Source organism: Paramormyrops kingsleyae, chromosome 4 (genome assembly GCF_048594095.1).
Source record: "Paramormyrops kingsleyae isolate MSU_618 chromosome 4, PKINGS_0.4, whole genome shotgun sequence".
In the NCBI taxonomy this organism is placed as follows: Eukaryota; Metazoa; Chordata; class Actinopteri; order Osteoglossiformes; family Mormyridae; genus Paramormyrops; species Paramormyrops kingsleyae.
In genome coordinates, this window is record NC_132800.1 from 13928196 (window position 1) to 13949724 (window position 21529).

The 21529-nt window shown below is 47.2% G+C and overlaps 1 protein-coding gene across 5 annotated transcripts in view; it reads left to right on the forward strand.

Annotated features, from left to right (window-relative positions):
• The first annotated feature begins 235 nt into the window (after positions 1 to 235).
• Positions 236 to 21529, forward strand: part of myripb (myosin VIIA and Rab interacting protein b) — an 84516-nt gene continuing 63222 nt past the window's right edge. For all 5 annotated transcript variants that reach the window (XR_011989936.1, XR_011989934.1, XR_011989935.1 and 2 more), the window contains exons 1-2: positions 236 to 655; positions 6212 to 6385. Coding sequence is in view for 2 of the 5 variants with exons in the window: in XM_072710725.1 (XP_072566826.1) it covers positions 6273 to 6385 (113 nt within the window). In the remaining 3 variants the exon portion in view is untranslated. The remainder of the gene's footprint in view (positions 656 to 6211; positions 6386 to 21529) is intronic.

Sequence of the window (21529 nt, forward strand, 5' to 3'; positions counted from 1 at the left end):
ATAAGGTGCTTAATATAGGCACAGAAGAATTCAGGAATTTAAAGCTCCAGTATTGTTCAGAGTTAATTACGGGCTTATTATTATACTCGTTAGAAAAACGATTAAGTCAAATTTGCCTTAATCCATGAACCCGGCAAACGGATACCAATCGAAAGGACAAACAGTGACGCATAAAACCAGTAATCGAGTAGCCTTGCCGGTAGAGGAAAGGGTGAATGATCCATTCATAGGGGATCATTCTGCGGCACGGCGCCGCCGCGTCTCGCTGGATGAGAGAAGCGGGCTCGGGTACCGCCGCCTGATTGGCTGCTCGACCGGAGACCTGGGTGCTGCCAGAGGGATGGTCCCGCCGAGCGGATCTCGCCGCCCTGCCTGATGCACAAGCGTCTCCGCCAGGGACCGCGCTACTACTTCCCAGTACATACGGAAGATAACCATGAGCCCCGAAGGTGCCGCTTGATGACACCACCGGGACCGGTTGATTGGCCCCTAACGCCCTCCCGGCTTTGCTGCACAATTCGGACTAAGAGAGGAGACCGAGGTTAACCTAGCAAAAGTTGCAGCTGAACTGAAATAACATTCATCGACCTTCCGGGAAAGGGTACACCTGGTTCGGCGGCTGGCGGCCATCCGGCTTCCGATCGGCTCCTTATACGTAAGTTGCTGTGCTTATATAGCCGGGAGCTTTAACACGCTCCTGTCCTGCTCAAGCAGCCTTAGAGGTAGCCAACATATACCTTCTATCATTAAATGCTACCGAGATCGGTGCAGAAAACGACATAAAACACGCTGTCACTTAGGTACGAGCGTGCGGATCCCCCCGCATCTGTGTGATGTCTAATAACGTGGCACAGCACCTTGCAGGCTGTGAAACAAACGGCCAGGTGATTGCTGATGGGAACTACGATCGGTGTTGACATCCTGCCTAGAAGGACGCTTTCCCGGCACTGCAATGTTATTCCGTCGCAAAGGAAATAAAACACAGCAAGAACCGCTTTTTGCACGGTGACTGCTGCGGGTTTCCGATTCCGGTGTTTTTTAAATCAATTATTAAAGAACGGTGTTACGATCAACAGTGAAACTGGATTTAAAAGGCGCGACAGCAGTGTGTCAGCGGATATATGTGCTAAGTTCAATTGCACTCATGTTAAAAAGGTTACGATGAGGCGATATGAGATGCCTGTCGAGGGTCGAAGGTGGGTTTGATGCCACCTCAGCCCACCGTAATGTATTAGCAGAAGGGGACGTAGACTGATGCTGCAGGACTGATGCTGCGAGCTGGTTTTATGAATGGGCACCTTAGGAGCTGAGGTGTATTTGTGGATGGACAGGCTTGTTAAAAGTTGCACTGGTAACTTGCTGCTCCGTAGTGGGACGTGTTTTTTTTCTCACGTTTTCTCACTGTGAAGCTTACCATGTTCACCTAGTGTGTGGGAAAATGTGTCCAGCAGGTGTGTGAAGGGCGATATACAGCCATTCGCCGATGTGTGGAGAACCAGTGTCACTTATTCATTTTACATTCCCGAACTGCACAGGACCATAAAACCAAAAACGGACATCTGATGCGACTGACCTAAATGTCCCCTTTGGGCTCTGCTGTTAAATGGAAAACACTATAATAGGCTTGAAATTCAGCTGTCATGTGTGTCCCAGTTCTCTGCAAAGACACGACTGAGGTGAGCAATAATTGTACTTCATATATAATATATTTTGCTTCTTTTTTGCTCTGTCCCTTTGGTGCCAACAGTGCTGCAAATACATGGCATCTGCGCCGGTTTCCCTGTCCGGACGCTGCCTGCCGTCTGCCTACTGGCCGCTAACAGTGCGTTACTCATGCCTCAGGTTGTCCCAGCGTCCGGTTCGCTAGGACACCCGCCACGATGGGTGTAGCAGGAAGAAAAGGGGCGCAGCGGCATCGGAGCGACGTCCGGAGGGAAAGCGGGGCGCTGGGAAGATGAGCGCTAAGTCGGTCACGTGACTCGCCGCCCGGCGCGCCTTTGCTTTAGGATGAACCGAATCAGCGCACCGCGGCCGCGGGCATCAGTCTGCACCTTGATTAGTCCTTTGGGGCATGAGAAACGTTCATTTCACTGATTACGTACATAAGAGCGTTACTAATAACTAGCCACGCAGGATACCTATTAACCCTAGATACACGGGTTCTTGGCGGGGGGTACTGCGCATATGACCCACAGGTATTTGTGGGGAAAACGGGTCCCCCTCATTGGGGATTTCTCACTGTAATGTGACCATAAAGACTATTTAGAGACGTGAAGCCGGAGAAACACACTGCACTCTAATCTTAAATAATTTTATGCTCAAACGGAACAAGGCAGAACAAATTAAATATATTAACAAAGCACCGCACAGGCTTCGTCACCCGCAGAAATACCTTACCGGAGTGTGCGTACTGCCCTCATCGAGCAGCTAGGGTGACGTATGAAGGTGTGTACAGCCAATGGGAGAGGTGGATGGGCGGGCCGTAGCTTCTCATTGGCTCATGGAGGCTCATTCACCAGCCTTCTCCCATTTGTCAATCTGAACGGAACCGGGCAGTTTTACAGCCCTGAGCGCCTTGTGGGGCTGGTGTGAAAGGCTGTCTGTTGCTTCTCATTCAGCTCGACTGGCACTCTTGTTTATTTTTTATATTAATTCGTTTATTATTCACTGTTTATTCCCGCACCTTTCCCCAGTCACCCAACTTAAATACAGTGTGTATTCGCTATAGCAGATATAGAGTGTCATAATTTGCTGGTGAGTGAAAAATTTCCGTTTTGACATAAATTTCTGAATACAATCTCATTATGGTGGGAGTCAACACAAAAAAAAAGCTACAATGCTTGAACAATTTTGAAATGTACAGAGGTGTAGATTTCAGGTCATCATCTGTGACTGGTGTAGGCAGGCTTGAGGTATGAATTTGGAAGGGGGGAGGGGGGCATGGTCCGATCTATACACCACAGCGTTGGATAAGAGCTGAATGAGCTCATCAATGAGGCCGACATCCATAAACCCCCGCCCACTGATGGTCATGACACTACAACCCACTGTGTAGCAGAGTGGCGCAGCGGAAGCGTGCTGGGCCCATAACCCAGAGGTCAATGGATCGAAACCATTCTCTGCTATGCTGTCTGTCTTTTCCCTGGGTGCTGAATTAGCTGCCCCCTGCTATGTCACAACATCACATATGGGTTAGATGCAGAGGTCACGTTTCGTTGTTGTGCGCTGTGGTGTGTCAACAATGACCACTAATCTTTAAATCTATGTCACTACCTCGTTGGTTCAGAGCTCAGCTTTGTTCGACGATTGGCAAACATGCAGTCAGGCTTGATTTAGGACAGGCCACCGGAAGGTAAGTCAAATGTGCTTTTGTGGTTATGGAAGCGCGGGAGTTAAAACTCTGTTGGTCTCATGAGTGTAACCTTCCATGGGGATTTAACGCGTCCGGAAGCTGACGACAAGCTTTTTTTTTGGGGGGGGGGGGGGGGGCAGAGTCTGACGGCTGTTAAAGCAGGAGATAAACCGCTAAGATCCATGTGCTGTCATGTAGCACCATCGCAGGGTCTAGACGGGGGGGGGGGGGGGGGGGGGGGGTAGGGTGCTGATGATGGTACCTGTGGTATAGGGGTCTAGCACCTGTTGGACCAAGGGGTCCAGTCTGTTTAAGTGACAGTAGCAGGTGTAGCAGGTCTGTGTCGTGTTACCACTGAGCCATAGAAGGGTACACCAGACTTCAGGAGTACGCTCTGTATGGTCTGAGTTAACGGCGTGTTTGAAGTCAGACTTTGACCATTGACTATTTCTCGTCAATTAGTTCTTGTTGATAACCAGTACGTTACCGCCTTCATCCGTATCCAGTTTCTTCTTATTCCTGAAAAAACACTCTGTTCTTCTTTTTTTGCAGTCAGCTTTGCCTAAGAGGGTTTTTCAGTCAAAAAAAATAATGATATTCTACACAGAAACAGAGAGCTGGCGGTCCTGCCTCTTTAAAAGTCGATGTCCGGAAATCGGAGCTAAAAACAAAATGTTCTCCAGATCTTCAGTGTTCCTACATGACCCGCCAGTTACCCTGACCTAATTACTCAACCACAACTGGCCCATTGACCCTGAGGTATGAGTGTGTTACCTGAATAGAGGATTTTTTTCTGGGTTGTGACATTATAAGCTTTTAACATTAAAGAAAAGATGTTCCCTTTAACTGAGCTTAAAGCCTCGGGTACATTTTTGTTGAAATTCCACTTCTGTGCCTTTTCAGTGCTGCCGCCATTTGTGCATCATTCCCCGATGCACCTCCCATTTATTGTTTCACTTTTTATATTTTTGTCCTTAATTGCACAGCTGTTTGTCCTATTGCCCCCCCCCCATGCACCCTCCCATACAACTGTGGTGCAAGAATTTCACCATGTTCTCCCAAACACGTGACGATTAAAACGTGAAATTTAAAACTTTGAAACTCGATGCACGTCGTCAGCGACAACCCTCACGCTGGATGTACTTTGCTGGATCGTTGGATCTGTCTTTCCTGACAGCTTCAGCTGGACGTTTTCAGCTTGTTGCAGAAATGCTGCCTTTGGGCTTCATAATGCTCTGCTGTTTATTCTGGCAGCAGACTGTAGATGTAAGATCTTGCAATGCTCTGACCTCAGTCCAGTTCTTGGCACTTTCTGTGGGCCAGGACAGTTAACAACATGCCAACCAAGTGATACACTTTCCTTGTGGTTGAGCCTGGCTTCTTGTTTCACATTTTGGGGTTTTTTTGGAGAGGGGAAGGTCACATGACTTTGATTATGTCAGTTGATTCGCATATCCTGTGCCCTTGTAATGTCTGACAGTATAAATTGATATATCCTGCTGTGGTTCACCACCAGTAAGCCTGAGCTGACCCTGATGTCTGTCCTGAATTCCGTTCAGGTTATTTCTTGTTCTTGCTGAATCATGCCTTTTTGGGTTTTTTTTTCTGTGTTCTTCCTTTTTGTTTCATTGACCTCTTTCCTGCTCAGTCCTTTGAAGGGAAAACAGGAGCAGTTCTCCCAACCTCTCTGTACCAAAGTCGTTTTTCAGTCTCTCAGGTCATCGAGTCATTTTCACATACATGCAGAAGCTCCTCCACACCACTAGAGGGCCCAGGTTTAGTGGGTAAATGTTAGGTTGGAAGGGAAATGTGTATGTTTGTGGAAATTGTATGTAGGTCTCCCTGTCTTCGTGGGGAAAATGTGCCCAAAAATTAACTGTCGATGTGTTGAATAAGTCACACACACCATTTACTACTTCGTTAACAGCACTAAAATATGACATAATTCTGTCTAGTCTAAATTCCTGATCCAGTCACTATTGTTTTGCCCCCAAATTTCCCCATTGTACTCGTTTTTACTGATTTACTACATGAATTGACTTTAAACGGAAGTAAATAGTGGTGGAGGAGATTGACTCATGAGGGAGAGTCACTAATGGGGGAGAGTGGGTGAAGACGGCTGCCGGTCCACAGTGGACCTCCTTCACTGACATGTTCTCAGTAAAGACCCAGCTGTGGAATAGGAGCCACTGGTTCCCTGCATGAATGAAATTTAATATTTTATGCATTTACAAGCCTGAGGGGTTCAGTCGGCTGGCGTTCCCATTATGCGTCGTCGGGGCCCTTCCCCGTCTGTGATTAGGTCATAATTCCTCCTGTGGGCACCTCCTGACCGTCTGTCATTTATACATCTCTCACCTTCGGCCTACCAGTGTCAGTGAGTTTGAACTTCGGGTTATAAAAAACTCATGTTGGCTTTCTGTTTGTGTACCAGAGCCCAGTTAGAATGTTTCTTCACGACTGAGGGGTGATTTTTAGTTTTTTTTTTAGGGGGCTGTGGTGTCTTTTTACCCATGGTGAGCAGAGGGCAGTAAGCATCTTTCCGTCCATTAAGGCATCTTAATGCCGCTTTAATCAGACTAACGGGAAAGCTTTCTGCAGGTTGACAGGTGGCTGATGCACTTTAGATGTGTGTAGGTGTCTGTCTGTGTGTGTCGAGCGACTGGCATTTTAGCAAGTGCTTTCAGGAGCTCTTGTACTGATGGATGCGCTGGATGCGTAAACGTCGATACTGTAATGTAAGACAGAAGCGCTGATCCACTTCTCCTTCTGCTTCGGTGCTGATCCGTCACTCTATCCTCAAGTCTTTAAGCCAACTGTCTTGTTTCATCTTTGCCCCACCCCTACTCTACTCGCCAGGCCCTACATCTCCCCGGCACGCCCCCCTTCAGAGAACAGCCAATAGGAGACACTGCTGTGGATGATGGGCAGGAAGCTGGACCTCTCGGGGCTGACGCATAAGGAGGCAGAGCACGTGCTGCAGGTGGTGAAGAGGGACATGATGCTGCGCAAGAAGGAGGAAAAGCGCCTCAGGTGAGCTTCTGGACTCACTAGGGAAGCCCTAATTTACACCATGCTGTCACATGACTCATCATCACTCATTGTGACTACTTAATGTAAACAGTGGTGATTGGCTCAGATTGATTTTGGGACAGCAGGTTTTTAATCTGGACCATAACTCTTTGTTAGAACATCTCAGCGATGGAGAGAGTATTCTTCTGTTTTTTTTTTTCCAGAGTCAATAAAAGTTCCCTTTTTCTCATGGGGGTGTCCAGGTGAGATTTGCGTTTTGAACACACACACACGGCCCGGTTCCTCTCAGCATAGGAGAACGTGTCTGACTGGGGCCCGGCCACCGGATCGTGACTGTTATCCCCCTGCTTCGGGTTTTAGGTCTTCACTGCTGCTTCAGGGTGGTTTTCAGGCTGTTGTGTAAAGTCTAGATTTAGGGGATTAGTGCCCTGGAACCATGTGCTTCTTTCCCGATCCGCACAAATTCTCAGGGAAGGGATGCGGGGAAGCTGACCCCCCCATGTTTTGTTTCAGGCACAGCTGACGCAAAGCTAGTTAATCCAATTAGCGAGGAGGATTAGCTTCTAGTACCTTCCGCCGCTGGTTGACCTTCAGTCCTGACGTACACGAGGCTGATCTGATCCGGCTCCAGCAGAACTTTCAAAACATTTAACTTCGAAATCTGCTGCTTTTATGCATCTACTGGAGAGCTGTGTGGGGGGGGGGCAAATATGTTGTTTCTGGAACAAAATAAGGTGCAATTGGAAGGGCGTCATGGTTTTTGGCTTGTGATATGATCCAAAACACAAGGGTACTACAAGTACACCTTCCGCTATCTGCCAGGTTGTGGTGAAGTGTACCTCCACATGGATACAAATTACACAAAGTATATCTGAGTGTTGTCTTGCCCTCTGTGGATCATGAGTATGTATTGGGGTCAAAGGTCACCATCCATCCATTACTCTTGAGTCAATTAACAGGGTCATAGTGACCCTTGGATCTATCACAGGAAGCAGAGAGCCCAAGTCAGGAAACAGTATGCCTGTCCAATACTGGACTGGGGTCAAAGATCGCAAGCAGTAACATTATTTTATACTTTGGCCTGCGTTCCATTTCAGGAAGAAAACGTTTCCTGGGTTTCTTGTTTGTCTCTTTGCCTTCCATCTTACCATGGCTGCCCTCTGTCTGTTGTGATGATGTGACAGGTCATGTGATTTGAAAGTTTGCTGTCATTGGTCCACTTAACGATCACCTAGAAAAACATAGAAAAGGCACATTTTTCATAAAGGCAGCCCATAAGTCCGGCCGTTTTGGCTGTAATTAGTCTGACATTCTTGCCCAGTAAAGCTAAGCTAAGTACAGATGGATTAAAATTGCACAATAATGCCCTTATGACTGTGATTACTATCTAAAGCACCCTTCTCTGCCTCCTACACTCTCCTTTTTCCTCTGTCTGACCCCCGAGACTGAAAAACAGTCATTCGGCACTGAACCCAGGCAGTCTGTGAAGCATGTTGCTAATTTACGTAGACGGGGCCTTGATGGTGGTCAGTACGGTGGCTTTGCCAGAGAATTCAGGGACAGTTTGGAAGAAAAAAATACATTTGGAGTTATTTTCCTTTGAGGGACGTGGATCCGTGAAGCTGTTTGTGGACCTGTTTTTGTTTGGGGCTGTCTTTGAAGTTCACATGCATGTCTGTTACGGCTTAGTTTCTAGAAACGCAGCAGGGAATCTCAAAACAAGTGAAGTTTTGAAGTGTAGGGTTGACCAAAGCTTTGAGCAGACGAGGACTGATCTTCTGCTTGGCTCTCATCGAGTCTGATGCCACCATGAAATGGTTCTGTCTGCTGGATTTAATTGGTTAGTTGTGGGAGTAAGTTAAAAAGATTGATTCTTAGCCCCTGGAGATCCACTTTGCCTAGACAACCTTCTGAGCTTTTTTGTTGGTTCTGACTGTGATCAGTATGTTGGATCTCCCAGCCTTTGAGTGTAGTGCTCCAATTTCCTCCATGAAGGCTGCAGGACTTTGGGTTCCTCCAGGGTTTGTATCATCAGGCTTACATGTGATCCAAGCTCCTTAAGCTAGCTGCTGCACGGTATCATTAACCTCACTGGTGCTTCATCCATCTCAAACGTTCCAGGGTTTTACTCTCTGCCACAGTCAGCTGTCCTAAGTTAGATACACAACGTTAGCAACTTCCTTCATGGGATTTGAACTCATAACCTTCTTAGTTTTGGCTGTCACCTTTTAAGGAACCCTGCCTTACTATTGGGCTCACTGTCCAGATATCGACTGAAAGTAACTTCCCAGATATGATAAAAAGACATCTCACATCACAGTTTTGTAAAGTTTTATGAATTAAATAACCGGCACTCAGTTAAAATAATAATTGGATTAAACGGATTAAATTGGGTCATTAATGCCGAATCAGCCCAAAAGTAGTCTAAGTATATCTGACTGTTGGTTCCGATGAGTGTCAGGACAGTATTTGTGTTTGATGAGCACTGTGGTCATATCAGCTCTTCAAAGTTTGACACATATGGTTGATTAACTGCCTTGGGGGATCTTAAATATCTGTCTCATTGATCCTTTGGGTTTTTAAAAGTTCTGGTTTTCCGGAATGCATGCGGAAGTGGAACAGGAAGGTTTTCTGCCCGTGATCCATCAGAGTGTGGGGAAAATAATGCAGTTTATTAAAATGTGAATGAATCACAGCCTGTGTAGAGACATAAATTGCATCGTTAGGGTAGCTGACAGCGGGATGTCGAGGTGAACAAGCAGCACCGTGAGATGAAAGCAGAGAATCCAATTAGGCGCCTTAATGAAGGTTGGCCCTTAGCCTCCCGGCTGTGTCATTTGGAGCGGCAGAAACAGGGGTGTCTTTCTATGGTGCTGCTGGGGAAAAAATCATGTGAGAAGGGGACTCGTTGAGGAGGAGAGGGAAACACAAACTCCTAGAGGAGAAAACAAGACTCTCTGGGGAGCAGAAACCCATCTGTTGATGAGGGCTGAGCTAAACTTCCCTTTGAGGGACCAAACTTTGCTCTTTGTGACATCATCAGCCTCCATTGGCCAACTGGAGATTCCGGCAAGGTTTCTATTGGCTGTGATCATGGCGATTTTGGAAGGGGCGGGACTGGCGGTTGGTCATATGCTGCCCCTGCATGACCACGCCCTGCTCAAATGGGCAGGGTTAGGTTTGGAGATGTTTGCTGCTGCACCCTCAATTGACCTGCTGTGCTATAAAATATAACTGACATAAATGCTGCTTAAATAGCTCTGAGGGTCTTTTTTAAAAATACAACAGATAAGTCATTAGTATTTCCATTTAACAGACATTTCGGACACTACAGTGCTTGCCCTGCTGGGTGTCTCATTAATGTGTCCTTGAGTGACTAATTCAGTGACCAAATGATTTAGACGATGTGGATCTTATGAAATGTCAAACATGAAAGAAGTTCAGAAGAGCCTTTTTTTGGTGAGTGTAGCTATTGTCGCCGTTTCTTAGCAACCTGAGCCAGCTTCCCATTGGCTGAGTGTGTATGGCTCCCGCAGTGTCACTTGAGGTCCTGAGAGCATCGTGTCAGTTGATATGAGACACCTTCCTTGCCCGGATGGATCTCTGGCATGAGGGTATGAGGGTGTGGTGTCTTTTGATGATGTCATATCCTGTTTTGCTGGGGATGGTAGGCACGGCTCTCTTCGCACCTGGACCCCTGGCCACGCTGTGATCTGCTCTTTCATTGCTCTGTGAAGCCGGGCTGTCTTTCATCTCTCATTCTGCTTTGTGGTATCACAAACATTCAGGTGTCAAGGATTCCGACTACATCCACCTTCCCAGCCGGTCCCTCCCACGTCCAGGACCTCAGTGTCCCATGTGAATGACACAAACAGCAGCCCGCAGGTCATTACAAATTGCTCCCAGATAACTACATGTGCATTTGGGGCCTCTCAAGGGGGGGTTTCGGACGGCATGGGCTGAAGGGAGCTTTCAGCGCCTTTCCTTCAATGATTCAGCATTTCTTATGCCTTCCTCGTATGCCTCATTGGCATCACATAAAAGCATCAGGAAGGCCCCGCGGTCGGTGTTGGCTATAGTCCTGCTCCGGGGGGGGGTTTCCCTTATGCATCATTGACGACTATGCAGCCGCTCCTCTTCACTGTCCGAGATGACAGGAAGTCATCCAGGATTATGGATGTAGGTATTTCGCTATAGGTAGCTAACCGTCCTTGACCAACCTGCCAAAGCCCTTTTTCTTATCTGCCTGCTTACGTAAGGAAATACGATGTCGGTACGGCGATAACGTTTGCTGGCATTTTAATTCCCCGCAGTATCCCGGGGTGCCCAGGGGCCTCTGTCAGGCTCCATGCATTTCAGCGCATGCGTCCGCCCTCGAAGTTAATCAGCTGCTCCGGATGCGCACTTGCGCAAACTCAACACACCTTGTTCCATGGCTCACAAAGGACTCGGCCACTCGGTCAGTGTCCTTGAGGGAACCTGAGAAACATCTATGGAGAGCTAAGCTTCCTCACGGTGAGGCGGTCAGGGGTCATTATGCTGCCTGGTAACCGGCCTTGTGACGGCACTGAAGCACCCTGAGCAGGACTGCATGGACAACGAGCCGCACTGGTACCCTCCAGCCTCATTGTTTGGCGAAGAATAGGACCCCTAGTTGTGTATGACCTGGAGGACCAAAATTATTGCGGGAGGGGCTACTGCTTAAGGGAGGGGCTCTCAACCGAACCTGCATCCATGCTGTGGGATCTCAGGTCTTGGAACTAAGACCTTATAGCATCGGAATTTTCTGCTGCTGATGTTGAGGCATCTTGAGAGGCAGTGTTTTTTTGGGGTGGGGTGGCTATAGAGTGTTGGGGGGGCCAGATATCACCGCAGCTGATTTTCTGACTCTGATCCTCTGGAGGGGTGTATTACCCAATTCCCGTTAGCTCAGACAGAGTACTCAGTTAGGCTCACCCACGGCTATTGCCTTACTGTACTGTCCTTTTAGGCTCTGAGATCACATTTCTGCCAACTGCTTATGGTGGCAGTTGTAGGGCGCTGCTATACCTGCATGGTGAAGGCGGTGAGGCAAAGACCTAAGCTGAACCTCATCCTGTCCACAGGACTTCCCTTAGCACTGCTGTTTTCCTTCATTGTTTATAATGGGGGTGAGTCAGGACCCTATGCCTGTGATCGGGAGGTCGTCGGTTCAAATCCCAGGGTCGGCAGCGTGGTGTCACTGTTGGGCCTTATGCCCCAGTGGCTCCAGGGACTGGCTGACCCTGCATTCTCTGTTTATCTCTTTGGATAAAAGCAACTGCAAAACAAATAAAATGTAATTTAGGATGCTTGGATCGAGAGAACAGATGACTCTGTATGTGCTGGGACTTTTTCCAAGTTATCCATCATTATTAGTCTGATCGCAAACACCACGTGTGACTTCGCTTTGGACTTTGAAGCGGCACGTGACTCCCCTTCTGGAGGGAGGAGATGGAGTTGGTTCTGCCTTCACCCACAATGGTGCTGAGCTCCGCAGAAGAGCCACCGGCTCAGATCATCATCATCTTCAGCATCAGGTGAGTCAGCTCCGTCTGTGCCAGAAGATCCCGATGGGCTGGAGCTGAGGAGGCGTTCTACGCTGTGCTCCAGGCCCCGTGACGGCCACTCATTCAGCCCCCGAGACAAAATGTGCGAAATGTTACATTATGTCTGCTGGTTCGTGTATCGTTTACCGTAATAAGAAAAATAGCATGACATTGTAGCCTTGATGTCCTCCAGCTTATTGTGAGAACCTCAGCCATCGTAACAGCTCTCCTGCAGTTTATAGACCTTTTTGCTGCTATACAGGGTCACCTATCAGACATCCCTGCTTCCGTCTCTGGCCTGCAGGTGGCGCGGCAGTTAAGGGACTGCATGGGTAGCAGAAATTCTGCTGGTTCAAAGCTCATTCCCATCCCAGTCTCATTCCATCTTGCGCCGCTACAGTCCAGCTTCGTAAAGCTAATCGCAGTCTGAGTCCCCATGACTATGCAGTCTGAGTCCCCATGACTATAAGTGGCTGATTTTAAAGCCTGGGGAGACATTTTCCGTGTGTTTTTAACTGACACCTGCTCTCGGCTGCACCAATTAAGACTGATGCTCTGCGAATTCCATTCAGCTCTTTCCTCGCCTGTTTTGGACTTTTTTCTCCAGTTCAGTGTTTCTACTAGCGGTACTTCATCAGAATCTTATATTCACATGTACCAAAAAGTATAAGGAATTTGTTTTGGTGCCGATGGTGGCATGAAACATACGGTCAAGACAAAGGCACAAATAAACAATAACTAGGATGAATACAAATAGTGAATAAACATCTCTGTGGGTGCAGTATTAGCACTATTGTCTCACCCCTCTGGGACCAGGGTTCGAGTCTCTACCGTGGCCCCTTGTATGTGGAGTTTGCATGTTCTCCCCATATTGTCAGGGGCTATTTCATTCCCCCCCCCCCCCCCCCCCCGCAGTCTAAAGCCATGCTAGATCAGCCCAACTGAAGCCAAAGCATATCTGATTGATGATTCCAGTGAGTGTCAGGACAGTGTCTGTGTTGGATGGGCGCTGTGGTCATATCAGCTCACAGGGTGAACTGGAGTTGCCAAATTGTGCTGGTGTTTGTGTGGCTGGGTGCCTGGTTTAATATACCTAAGGCTTTGGGACTGAATGAAACACCAGCGATGGGTTGGTGCCACATCCTGGGTTGTTCTCTGCCTTGTACCTATTGCTTCTGGGATAGGATTCAGACTCCCGTGACCCTGCAAAGGAGAAGCAGGTGTAGAAGATGGATGGATAATACACAACAACAGGTAGATGTACAAGTAATGGTGAGACAACCAGAGGTTGGGAACAAACAGCTTTGTTCAAATCAGAGTGCATTGTGGGAAATTCACACTTGTTACTGTGCACTTGGTCAAACGTAACTGAAGAGGACCACAGCCTTTGCTGGGAGCTCAGTTGACCTAGGATGCTTCGGGAAGAGTTGAGAATAACCTGTGCCTCACAGCTGCTCACGTTAAGTCGTGTTTGCTAGACCGCCGTAGCGTCTTTACCGGCCCACAGCCCCAGATGCTGTGTGACTGGTTTCCGAGCAGAACCTTGGAGCAGAAAGACAACGTCGAGAAGACCTCGCCTGCACGGAGATTCCACAGCTGGACCAGGGGCTGGTTCTGAATTCTGTGCCATTGAAGCTTGAAGGTTGAGTGGACATGGCGTCATGGACTGGTACGCTTGCTGTGCTCATTAATTTACCGCTTGCTCTGGGTTTGCCGCAGATACTCCCTTGACAGAAAGGAGACGGTTGAATGTAATTGCACTAATTTTTCCAATTACAATTACAATTCGTTTGGGAGCCTCTCCCCTCATCATAAGCTCAGCTAATTTGATTAGCGATTAACAGTGTCAGTCGCTGTTGCCTGATTAGTCCTCATAGCAGCTAATTAAACACACCATCGCTTCTTGTAGCCATTTCCTGTGTGTAGCTAGACTGATGACTGATGTTTTAATGTAGCTCTGGAGTTGTCTGTGGCCATTTCTTAATGCCCCTGGTATCTCCATTTTCACTTCTGAGAGTCTTTATTCTAAGCTTGAGCTGTTTTTTCTTGTTATGAGAATCATATACACAGACTAAACTGGGGAAATATTGTTTTATTTATGAACTATGTATAAAATACAGTTTGAGGCCTATATTAGTGGGCTGTAGGGGGAAAACAGAGCAGCCAGAAGAACCCCACACAGCCAGAAGAACCCCGCACAGCCAGAAGAACCCTACACAGTACAGGCAGAATCCAGGTTCACTCAGAACCAGGCCAGGTATCCAACCCCCAAGTAAAAATACTAAGAATGCCAAAAGTCTGGGTAGGGTTAGGGTTGCCATGTTGGGATTAGAGTTTTGCCCATAGAAATGGACAGTCCCTGACTCCCCTGTAAAGGTATGAATACAAATGTGTGTGTGTGTGCGCGTGTGTGTGTGTGTGTGTGTGTGTGCGTGCGTGCGTGTCGGTGTTCTGACAGTGACTGTAGTGCACCCCCCCACCTTTGCCCTGACCAGACTCTCTTTGGAGTCCTGACTGCTAAAGCTGTCCAGTGATCAGCAATGCATCTCTGATACGTGCCTCACTGCATGCACATCAAAGTCTCTGTGTCTCTCTGGCTGTCAAAACTGACCAAAGATCAGCGCAGTGCATCACCAACTAGAGCTGGATTCCCGTTCCTGGAGATGGACGTGCAGCTCAGAAGCATAGCGGTTATGGGTATGGGTATTGGTACGGTTAGGATTATGGTTAGGGTTATGGTTAGGGTTAGGATTAGGATTATGGTTAGGGTTATGGTTAGGGTTATGGTTAGGGTTAGGGTTAGGATTATGGTTAGGGTTAGGGTTAGGATTAGGATTATGGTTAGGGTTATGGTTATGGTTAGGCAGCTCATGGTATGAGACTGTGAGGACTGTGGACCATACAGGTTATATCAGCCTTGTAAGTACCGAGGGTATGTGAGTTAGACTGTTGTGCCTGTGATTGGAAGGTTGCTAGTTCAAATCCCACAGTTGGCAGAATGATTTCCCTGTCGGGCCCTTGAGTAAGCCCCTTATGACCCTGTATGACCCTGCTGCCTCAGTGGTGATCGAATGGGTCAGCTCTCTCCTCACAGTAAGTGCAGTGTGGCCCATCTGGAGTGAAAACACGCCAATGGGGCAAAACTTTCCGTGTCTCCACCGGCTCTAAATGTTCTTCTCCTGTCGAATCCTCACCCTGGTGGCTGCACACTCTGGGCTTGAATGTGACTCTTTCTCTAGCTGTTGTGTTGGCATGTTTCTAGGTCCAGACCCACCCAGCTCACTGTACGTGTTGGTTGGGTCATGAACACATAATGGAAACACGCTAACTGCTCAGCACATGTTTTGAGACTTCGGGTGTTTGCCAGGACAGTGGTGGTGTGTGTGTGTGTGTGTGTGTGTGTGTGTGTGTGTGTGTGCTTCATACAGGTGTGTAATCTTTGAGTCCCATAGATGGGAGCAGCTGTGTAACCACTGACAGACTACCTGAATGACATCTATAAAAAACATTTGTCTCTTTAATTGAGGGGAAACTTTAAAAGTTCAACTTTAAAATTGATGTGGTGCCATGGGGGTGGGGGGGGGGGGCTGCGCTGTCTGTTGATTGGTGACTCAGCAGATCCATACATCATGGCCTCCAGAGAGCGGTTGGATCATCCCATTATGGGGAGAGTGAGACCGAACCACTCAGCTCATGGTGGGGGGGGGGGGGGGGGGTAGGGGGGTAATCTCTTTAAATGACTGAATCAGCCCTACGATGTCTGTCCCCTCCTATACCAGGGGGCACTTCTGTGTTATGGCTCGCCTTAAAGACCCCTTAAAGTGGGGTGTCTCACTAGCAAGCTGTGTGAGGAATATAAACAGCACCCCCTAACAGGTGGGGGCGTCCAGGCGGTAGCGATTTCTCTGTGTAATTGGGATGAATTCCCAATGCTGTAGATCTCAACATGGTGAATGAAACAAACAAAACGGGGGGGGGGGTGTAGACACACCATTAATCACGTTCCTGGTTTTCACCTTCAGGCATATGGTGTTAAAAGAAAAAAAAGGTGTATTTTAAAATAGACGCCCTCGCAAACCATTTTCGCAGCTGAAAGGTATACTCAGGTGTCAGAGTAATGGGAGTGATGTCTAGAAGCATACTCGCCGCTCATTACTCCGCTCCCACCGGGGCCCATTCCAAACCCCCCCTCCCCCACCTGGGCCTGGACCTGGGTCAGTTGTTCCCCTGAGAAGGTGGGCCCGTCCAAGAGTGTTGCTTGGTTTGACTTCAGAAAAGATGAGTCAGTGGTTCTGGAGCATTTCGGATTGAGGAGGGCTTGAGGTCTGACCTTTCTCACAGTGGCCCATAGAGGGCAGTGTTGTCCAGGATTTCATTGCAGGCCAGGAGCATAGTGGTTTTGAATTGCTGGTAATAGAGATCTGGGAGCCGGTCACACCCACAGAAAATGACAGCACTTTAGACAAGGCTGGCCCGTGTTTTGGCTGACTTCTGTGGCTGAGAATTCCTCCATCCCATCTGGCGTTTTCTGGGCAACGCTTCAGCCTGAATTCGAAAATGGTTTCCAGCAGATCAGTGTCATTCCTCCCTCTTCTACCATAATTTTCCATCAACCACCACCTTTTTTTCACAAAATCAGTGAAAATTCAGCTGTTGGCCTCTTTCTTTATACCAACCAGTTATTTTATGAGTAGAAGAAGCAATCGGGCCAGTTTTTAAATGAGATAATGAAATGGCTACTGGAATACAATGTGTAATGGTCAGAACTTTATAAAAAATACCATAACCATTTATTTTGGACAGAAGTTCTTTGCCTTTGTTTTGAAGTTCGCTCATAGTGACTTGTAGAAAGTATTATCCATCCATCCATTTTCTGAAACCGCTTAATCCCAACCGGGGTCGCGGGGGGGACTGGAGCCTATCCCGGGAACAATGGGCGCAGGCGGGAACCAACCCTGGGCAGGAGCCAACACACCGCAGCAGAAAGCATTATGTCTGTGGGAAATCAGGTACCATGTATTTTTAATAATTTATTCCTACCAAAGTGCTGTTATACTATTTTTACACGGTTTGAGTATTGCCTTTCTCTACACCTTGTGCCCTTCGACATGGACTGATGAGTTGTTTTTCATATGACACTATCGGGTTTGTTAAGTCTAAGCAGGTCTAAGACAGCATCATTTGAAAACACACTGTGTGTCCTTGATTGTAGAAGCTAAGAACACCTTATCTTTGTAGAGGGCACCAGATGGGTCCAGACACACACTTTTCACAGGTCCAAGAGCAGTCTTCATTTTATTTTGTTTCACATTTCTATAGTTTTATCTGATATATATTAAAATTAATCACTACGGAACTCAGTTGTCTCCAGAGTTGGTCATTTTCAGCAAAATAAAATCAAAAATAAAAAAAATATGTCTTTATTGTTCGACCATCTCCCTGTATATCCATCCATCCATGCATTTTCTATACCTGCTTGCTCTTTGCAGGGTTGCTGGGATCTGGGGCTTATCCCAGAAGCTACGCCGTATTTTTTACTTAACTTTGCTTGGTAATGATCTAGATAATATGAAATGGACAAGAGCCACGGGCCTCTCTCTCCCTCCTGAACATGAAATGTAGATTTTAATAACAACGATTAAATCATCCCGTCCGCTCGGTCCTGTCTGGGTGACGTCGTCAATGAAATGTCTTCCTCCTTCTATCATCTCCATAAAACTGCTCATATTTGAGCAAATCGTGTCGCTTCCTCTCAGGGAACTGGGCTGTGAATAATGCAATAAGTGCCAATTAATTGTTTGCATGCGGGCGCTCTGTGACAGCTGGTGCCAGTGAGTCATTTGCCACTCGACTGCATCGATTCGCTGTTGACGTGGGCGGTAGTCGCTGAGCTGGCGGCAGTGACACCTGCTGGACAGAAGTGGCACTGCACATAGGTTTTGACAGTGGGGAAAGGAAAAGCATTTGTGTTCTGCCATTCCATGGGAATGGGGTGGGGAAGGGGGATGGGTCTGACATGGCTGCCTCCTCAGAGGATGTGAACCCCTAAGCATGATGCTTTCCCAACTGTGCCCGCTTTACCCACAAAGACCAACTGTGCCTGCTTTACCCACAAAGACCGTTTGGGAATAGGTGAGAGTAAAATACAGCTACATTCAAACCTCCGATGTGATGGGCCCTTAACGGCCTCCCTGGGCAGGAGGAGCTGGTCGCTGTCGAGGTTGACATGGCAACAAGACCGCTGACCAGCGATAGAGAAGCAGCACCTGTGATTTTGTACAGCTACTCATGTAGTAATTTGACAGACACAAAGAGAGCTGAGAAATTCCCTGGCACCTATATGAAGAATAATGTGATGGACGAAGGACATCGTCCAGAATGTGAGAAGATCTTGGAGAGGGGGAGTTTAAAGGTCACTCCTTGGCCTGTGCTTTAGCAGGTCAGCTGATCATGAAGCACGTGGTCATATCTCTTATACAGCCTTATGAAGTATGCAGTCACTCACTGCTTTACACACCTGCCCCTTGGACTGACTGACATTGACAATATGGAGTATAAGTGTTAGGTGTGGAGTAGAAGTGATACTCTGTGTACCGGCCCTTTAAGAGGTATCCCTGAATTCTTGCAGTTGCAGCTGTAAGGTCCCTCGCTCTCTGCATGCCGCGAGCGGCACTTTTTTCGCTGATGCCTGCAATTCGGTCTCTGGTGAGATGATCAGATTTGTCTGATCAAGCGCGGATTCCTGACAGGGGCCCGAGGGCATTCCGAGGTGGACATGTGGGGGCTGGTGGTCATGTGACTCCTGGTTTGTTGTGGCAGTGTGAGGCTGGTCACGTCCTCACTGTTCCCCTGCTGAATCGGGCTGCCACCAAACTGATGGCTATAGCCGTTGTTGCAGCTCCAGGTATAAAGTTAAGAGTTACTATTGAGCTATTAAGCCATAAATCAATTATTAATGTGCTCTCTATGAATTATTAATGAGCTATTAACTAGTTATTAATGCACTATTAATATGTTACTAAGGAGGTATTAATGAGCTACTAATTGATTTCATAGCATGGAAACGCGTACTTGATGCACATACACATACACACACACATGGGAACACACTCAGATACAAACAAAACAATGAATATAAAACATATATCCTTCTTCTTATATTATGCTGACATTTAATGTCCTGGCAGAAGCAACTTTGGTACAGTGCCCTCCACAATTATTGGACCCCCTTGTAAAGATGTGTAAAAAGGGTTAGAAAAAAATCTACCTTTCAGTGAAGTAGCGTCATCCCACACTGAAAAAATGAGAAAAATCCAACCTTATAATCGCGGCACATGTGTTTTTGTTAAAAATGATTATTTCTTGATGAAGGATTTGTGTTTCTTTGAATAAATTTATTTCAAAGAAAGGTTGGATTTTTCTATTTTTTTCAGTGTGAGATGAAGCTACTTCACTGAAAGGTAGATTTTTTTCTAACCCTTTTTTAAGAAATCTTTACAGGGGGTGTCAATAGGCACTGTATCTGTACTCTGTGTTTCTTAAACAGTGAAAGTGCTCAATCTTCCATCTTTTGTGGGAGGTATGGAAACGGGAGAGAGGTGAATGGAATGGGCCGCTGTGGCTCTGAATGTGTGTGAGGCTTTGAACAGAAGGTCGCCAGTTCAAATCCAGGGGTAAGCTAAGTGATTTCATTGTTGGGCTCTTGATCAAGGCTTAATTCCCAGTTGCTCCAGGGACTGGTTGACCCTGCTTTCTCAAAAATGAACATTGCTTTGGGTAAAAGCATCTGATGAAAAAATAAAATGTAATTACAACATGCCCTGGATTCGACTGAAGGGTCTGGGCTCTTCTTCGGGTAAATTTAAGAGAGTTTGACTGCCACCGATTTGTGTCTTTGCCCAAAGACGTAAGAACCATCGAATCCTAAAACATGGGGAATCGGCGTATTGTTAGTGAGTTGTCGGACATTGGCAAACTCGTGGAATAAGCTCATTCTTTCTTCTGGGCTATTAAATCAGTTGAGGCTAGAGAGCAATACTGCAACAATGTCTTGAGAAAGAGCACAGGCTCTTCTGGCACTGGAGTCGATCTATATCCATCCTGATCTGTTTCTGTTCATTAGCATAGTTCTCCCACGCTGCCCCAATGCTAGTTACCCATGACTCATTTTGCTTGTGGATGCCAGAGGTTATCCTACTCTTGCTGTTTTGTCTTGCAAACAGGACAGTGGTACAGTACATGTGGCAATTAATCAATGCTGCAATGAACACTTTATCAATGGCAAAAAATGTGCAGGTTTGCAAACCGAGCTAAAAATTATGTATTCATTTATGACAGTTCTGAGTTTAGGTTCTGAGTTTATCTTTATAGACCCGATTCACATGACTTGGTGCTGAAGAAAATAACTTGGTCAAATACTGGCTGACACATGTGACTTGTACTACGAAGCAGGGTTACTGGCTTATCGGGGTAACTTGTCGGATTTAAGGTACCACAGTTTAAATGGACTTTATATTCATTCACTTACATTTTGCCCAGACTACCTTAAATCCGACAAGTTACCCCGATAAGCCAGTAACCCCGCTTCATAATACAGGCCACTGGTCTGGTTGAGCTGACCTCTGCATTTTTCATCTGTATGCTGATCCTTAATTGGACGAACCCCCCTCCGGTACTACCTCATGTTCTGAATCATATTCTAATCTCTGCAAGGATCTGCGAAACTCTCGGCAAGAGAAAAGTGTGTCTTGCTCTTGATAAGGTCTTTATCGATTATTACCGAGACCCTTTGGGCTGGAGGCAGCTCCTGCAATACTCCGACGCCTGGCTGCTTTTCCTGAAAGCCTCTTGCGCTTTTATATCCTCACTTCACGGATAAAGTTTGACGCAGAGTCCTGCCAGAGAACGTTTTATGCTCCACAGGAGATGGGGGGGAGGGGAGGGGAGGGAATGTTCAACGTGCTGGTGCCTTTGCCGAACGACTGTGACCTTTTAATTTGTGTGTTAGCTTGAATGGCACTGGTAGCATTAGTCTTTTATTGAGTTCAAAAGTGAAGGTGTGGAAGACTACAGAATTCTCCCTCAGAATTCTCAGAAGTTTTTGACTGGGCTGCTGCATTCTTACCTGCAGTTTAGAGGACCATAAAATACAGGTGTGTGCTTTGTGTACTGTCAGATTGTGCCTTGGTGGCGAAGATTCAGGGAATATGAGGCTTAACGTTTGCACTTCAGGAGAGTGGCTCTTAGCTGATCTGGCAAACGTTGACTCTCCCCCTGGACATCTGGGACGGCCTATGGAATTCTGACAGCTCCTTCTGCACATAAGAGTTTTTCCACTCTGTCACCACACACAGCAAACACGAGAGATCTGGAGGATCTAGCACTGCACTGATTCCACCGGGTGAGCGGTGGAATCAGTGCAGTGCTAGATCCTCCAGATATCTTTGGTTTGTTACGTGCTGCATCCCTGACTCCCATGCTGGGCTCGCACTATCCCTGGAGCACCGCACCCCCATCGAGTCTGAGGTTCACACTCCACTGGGTAGCCAGCTTGTCTTCCGGAGGTGGATTACGCCCA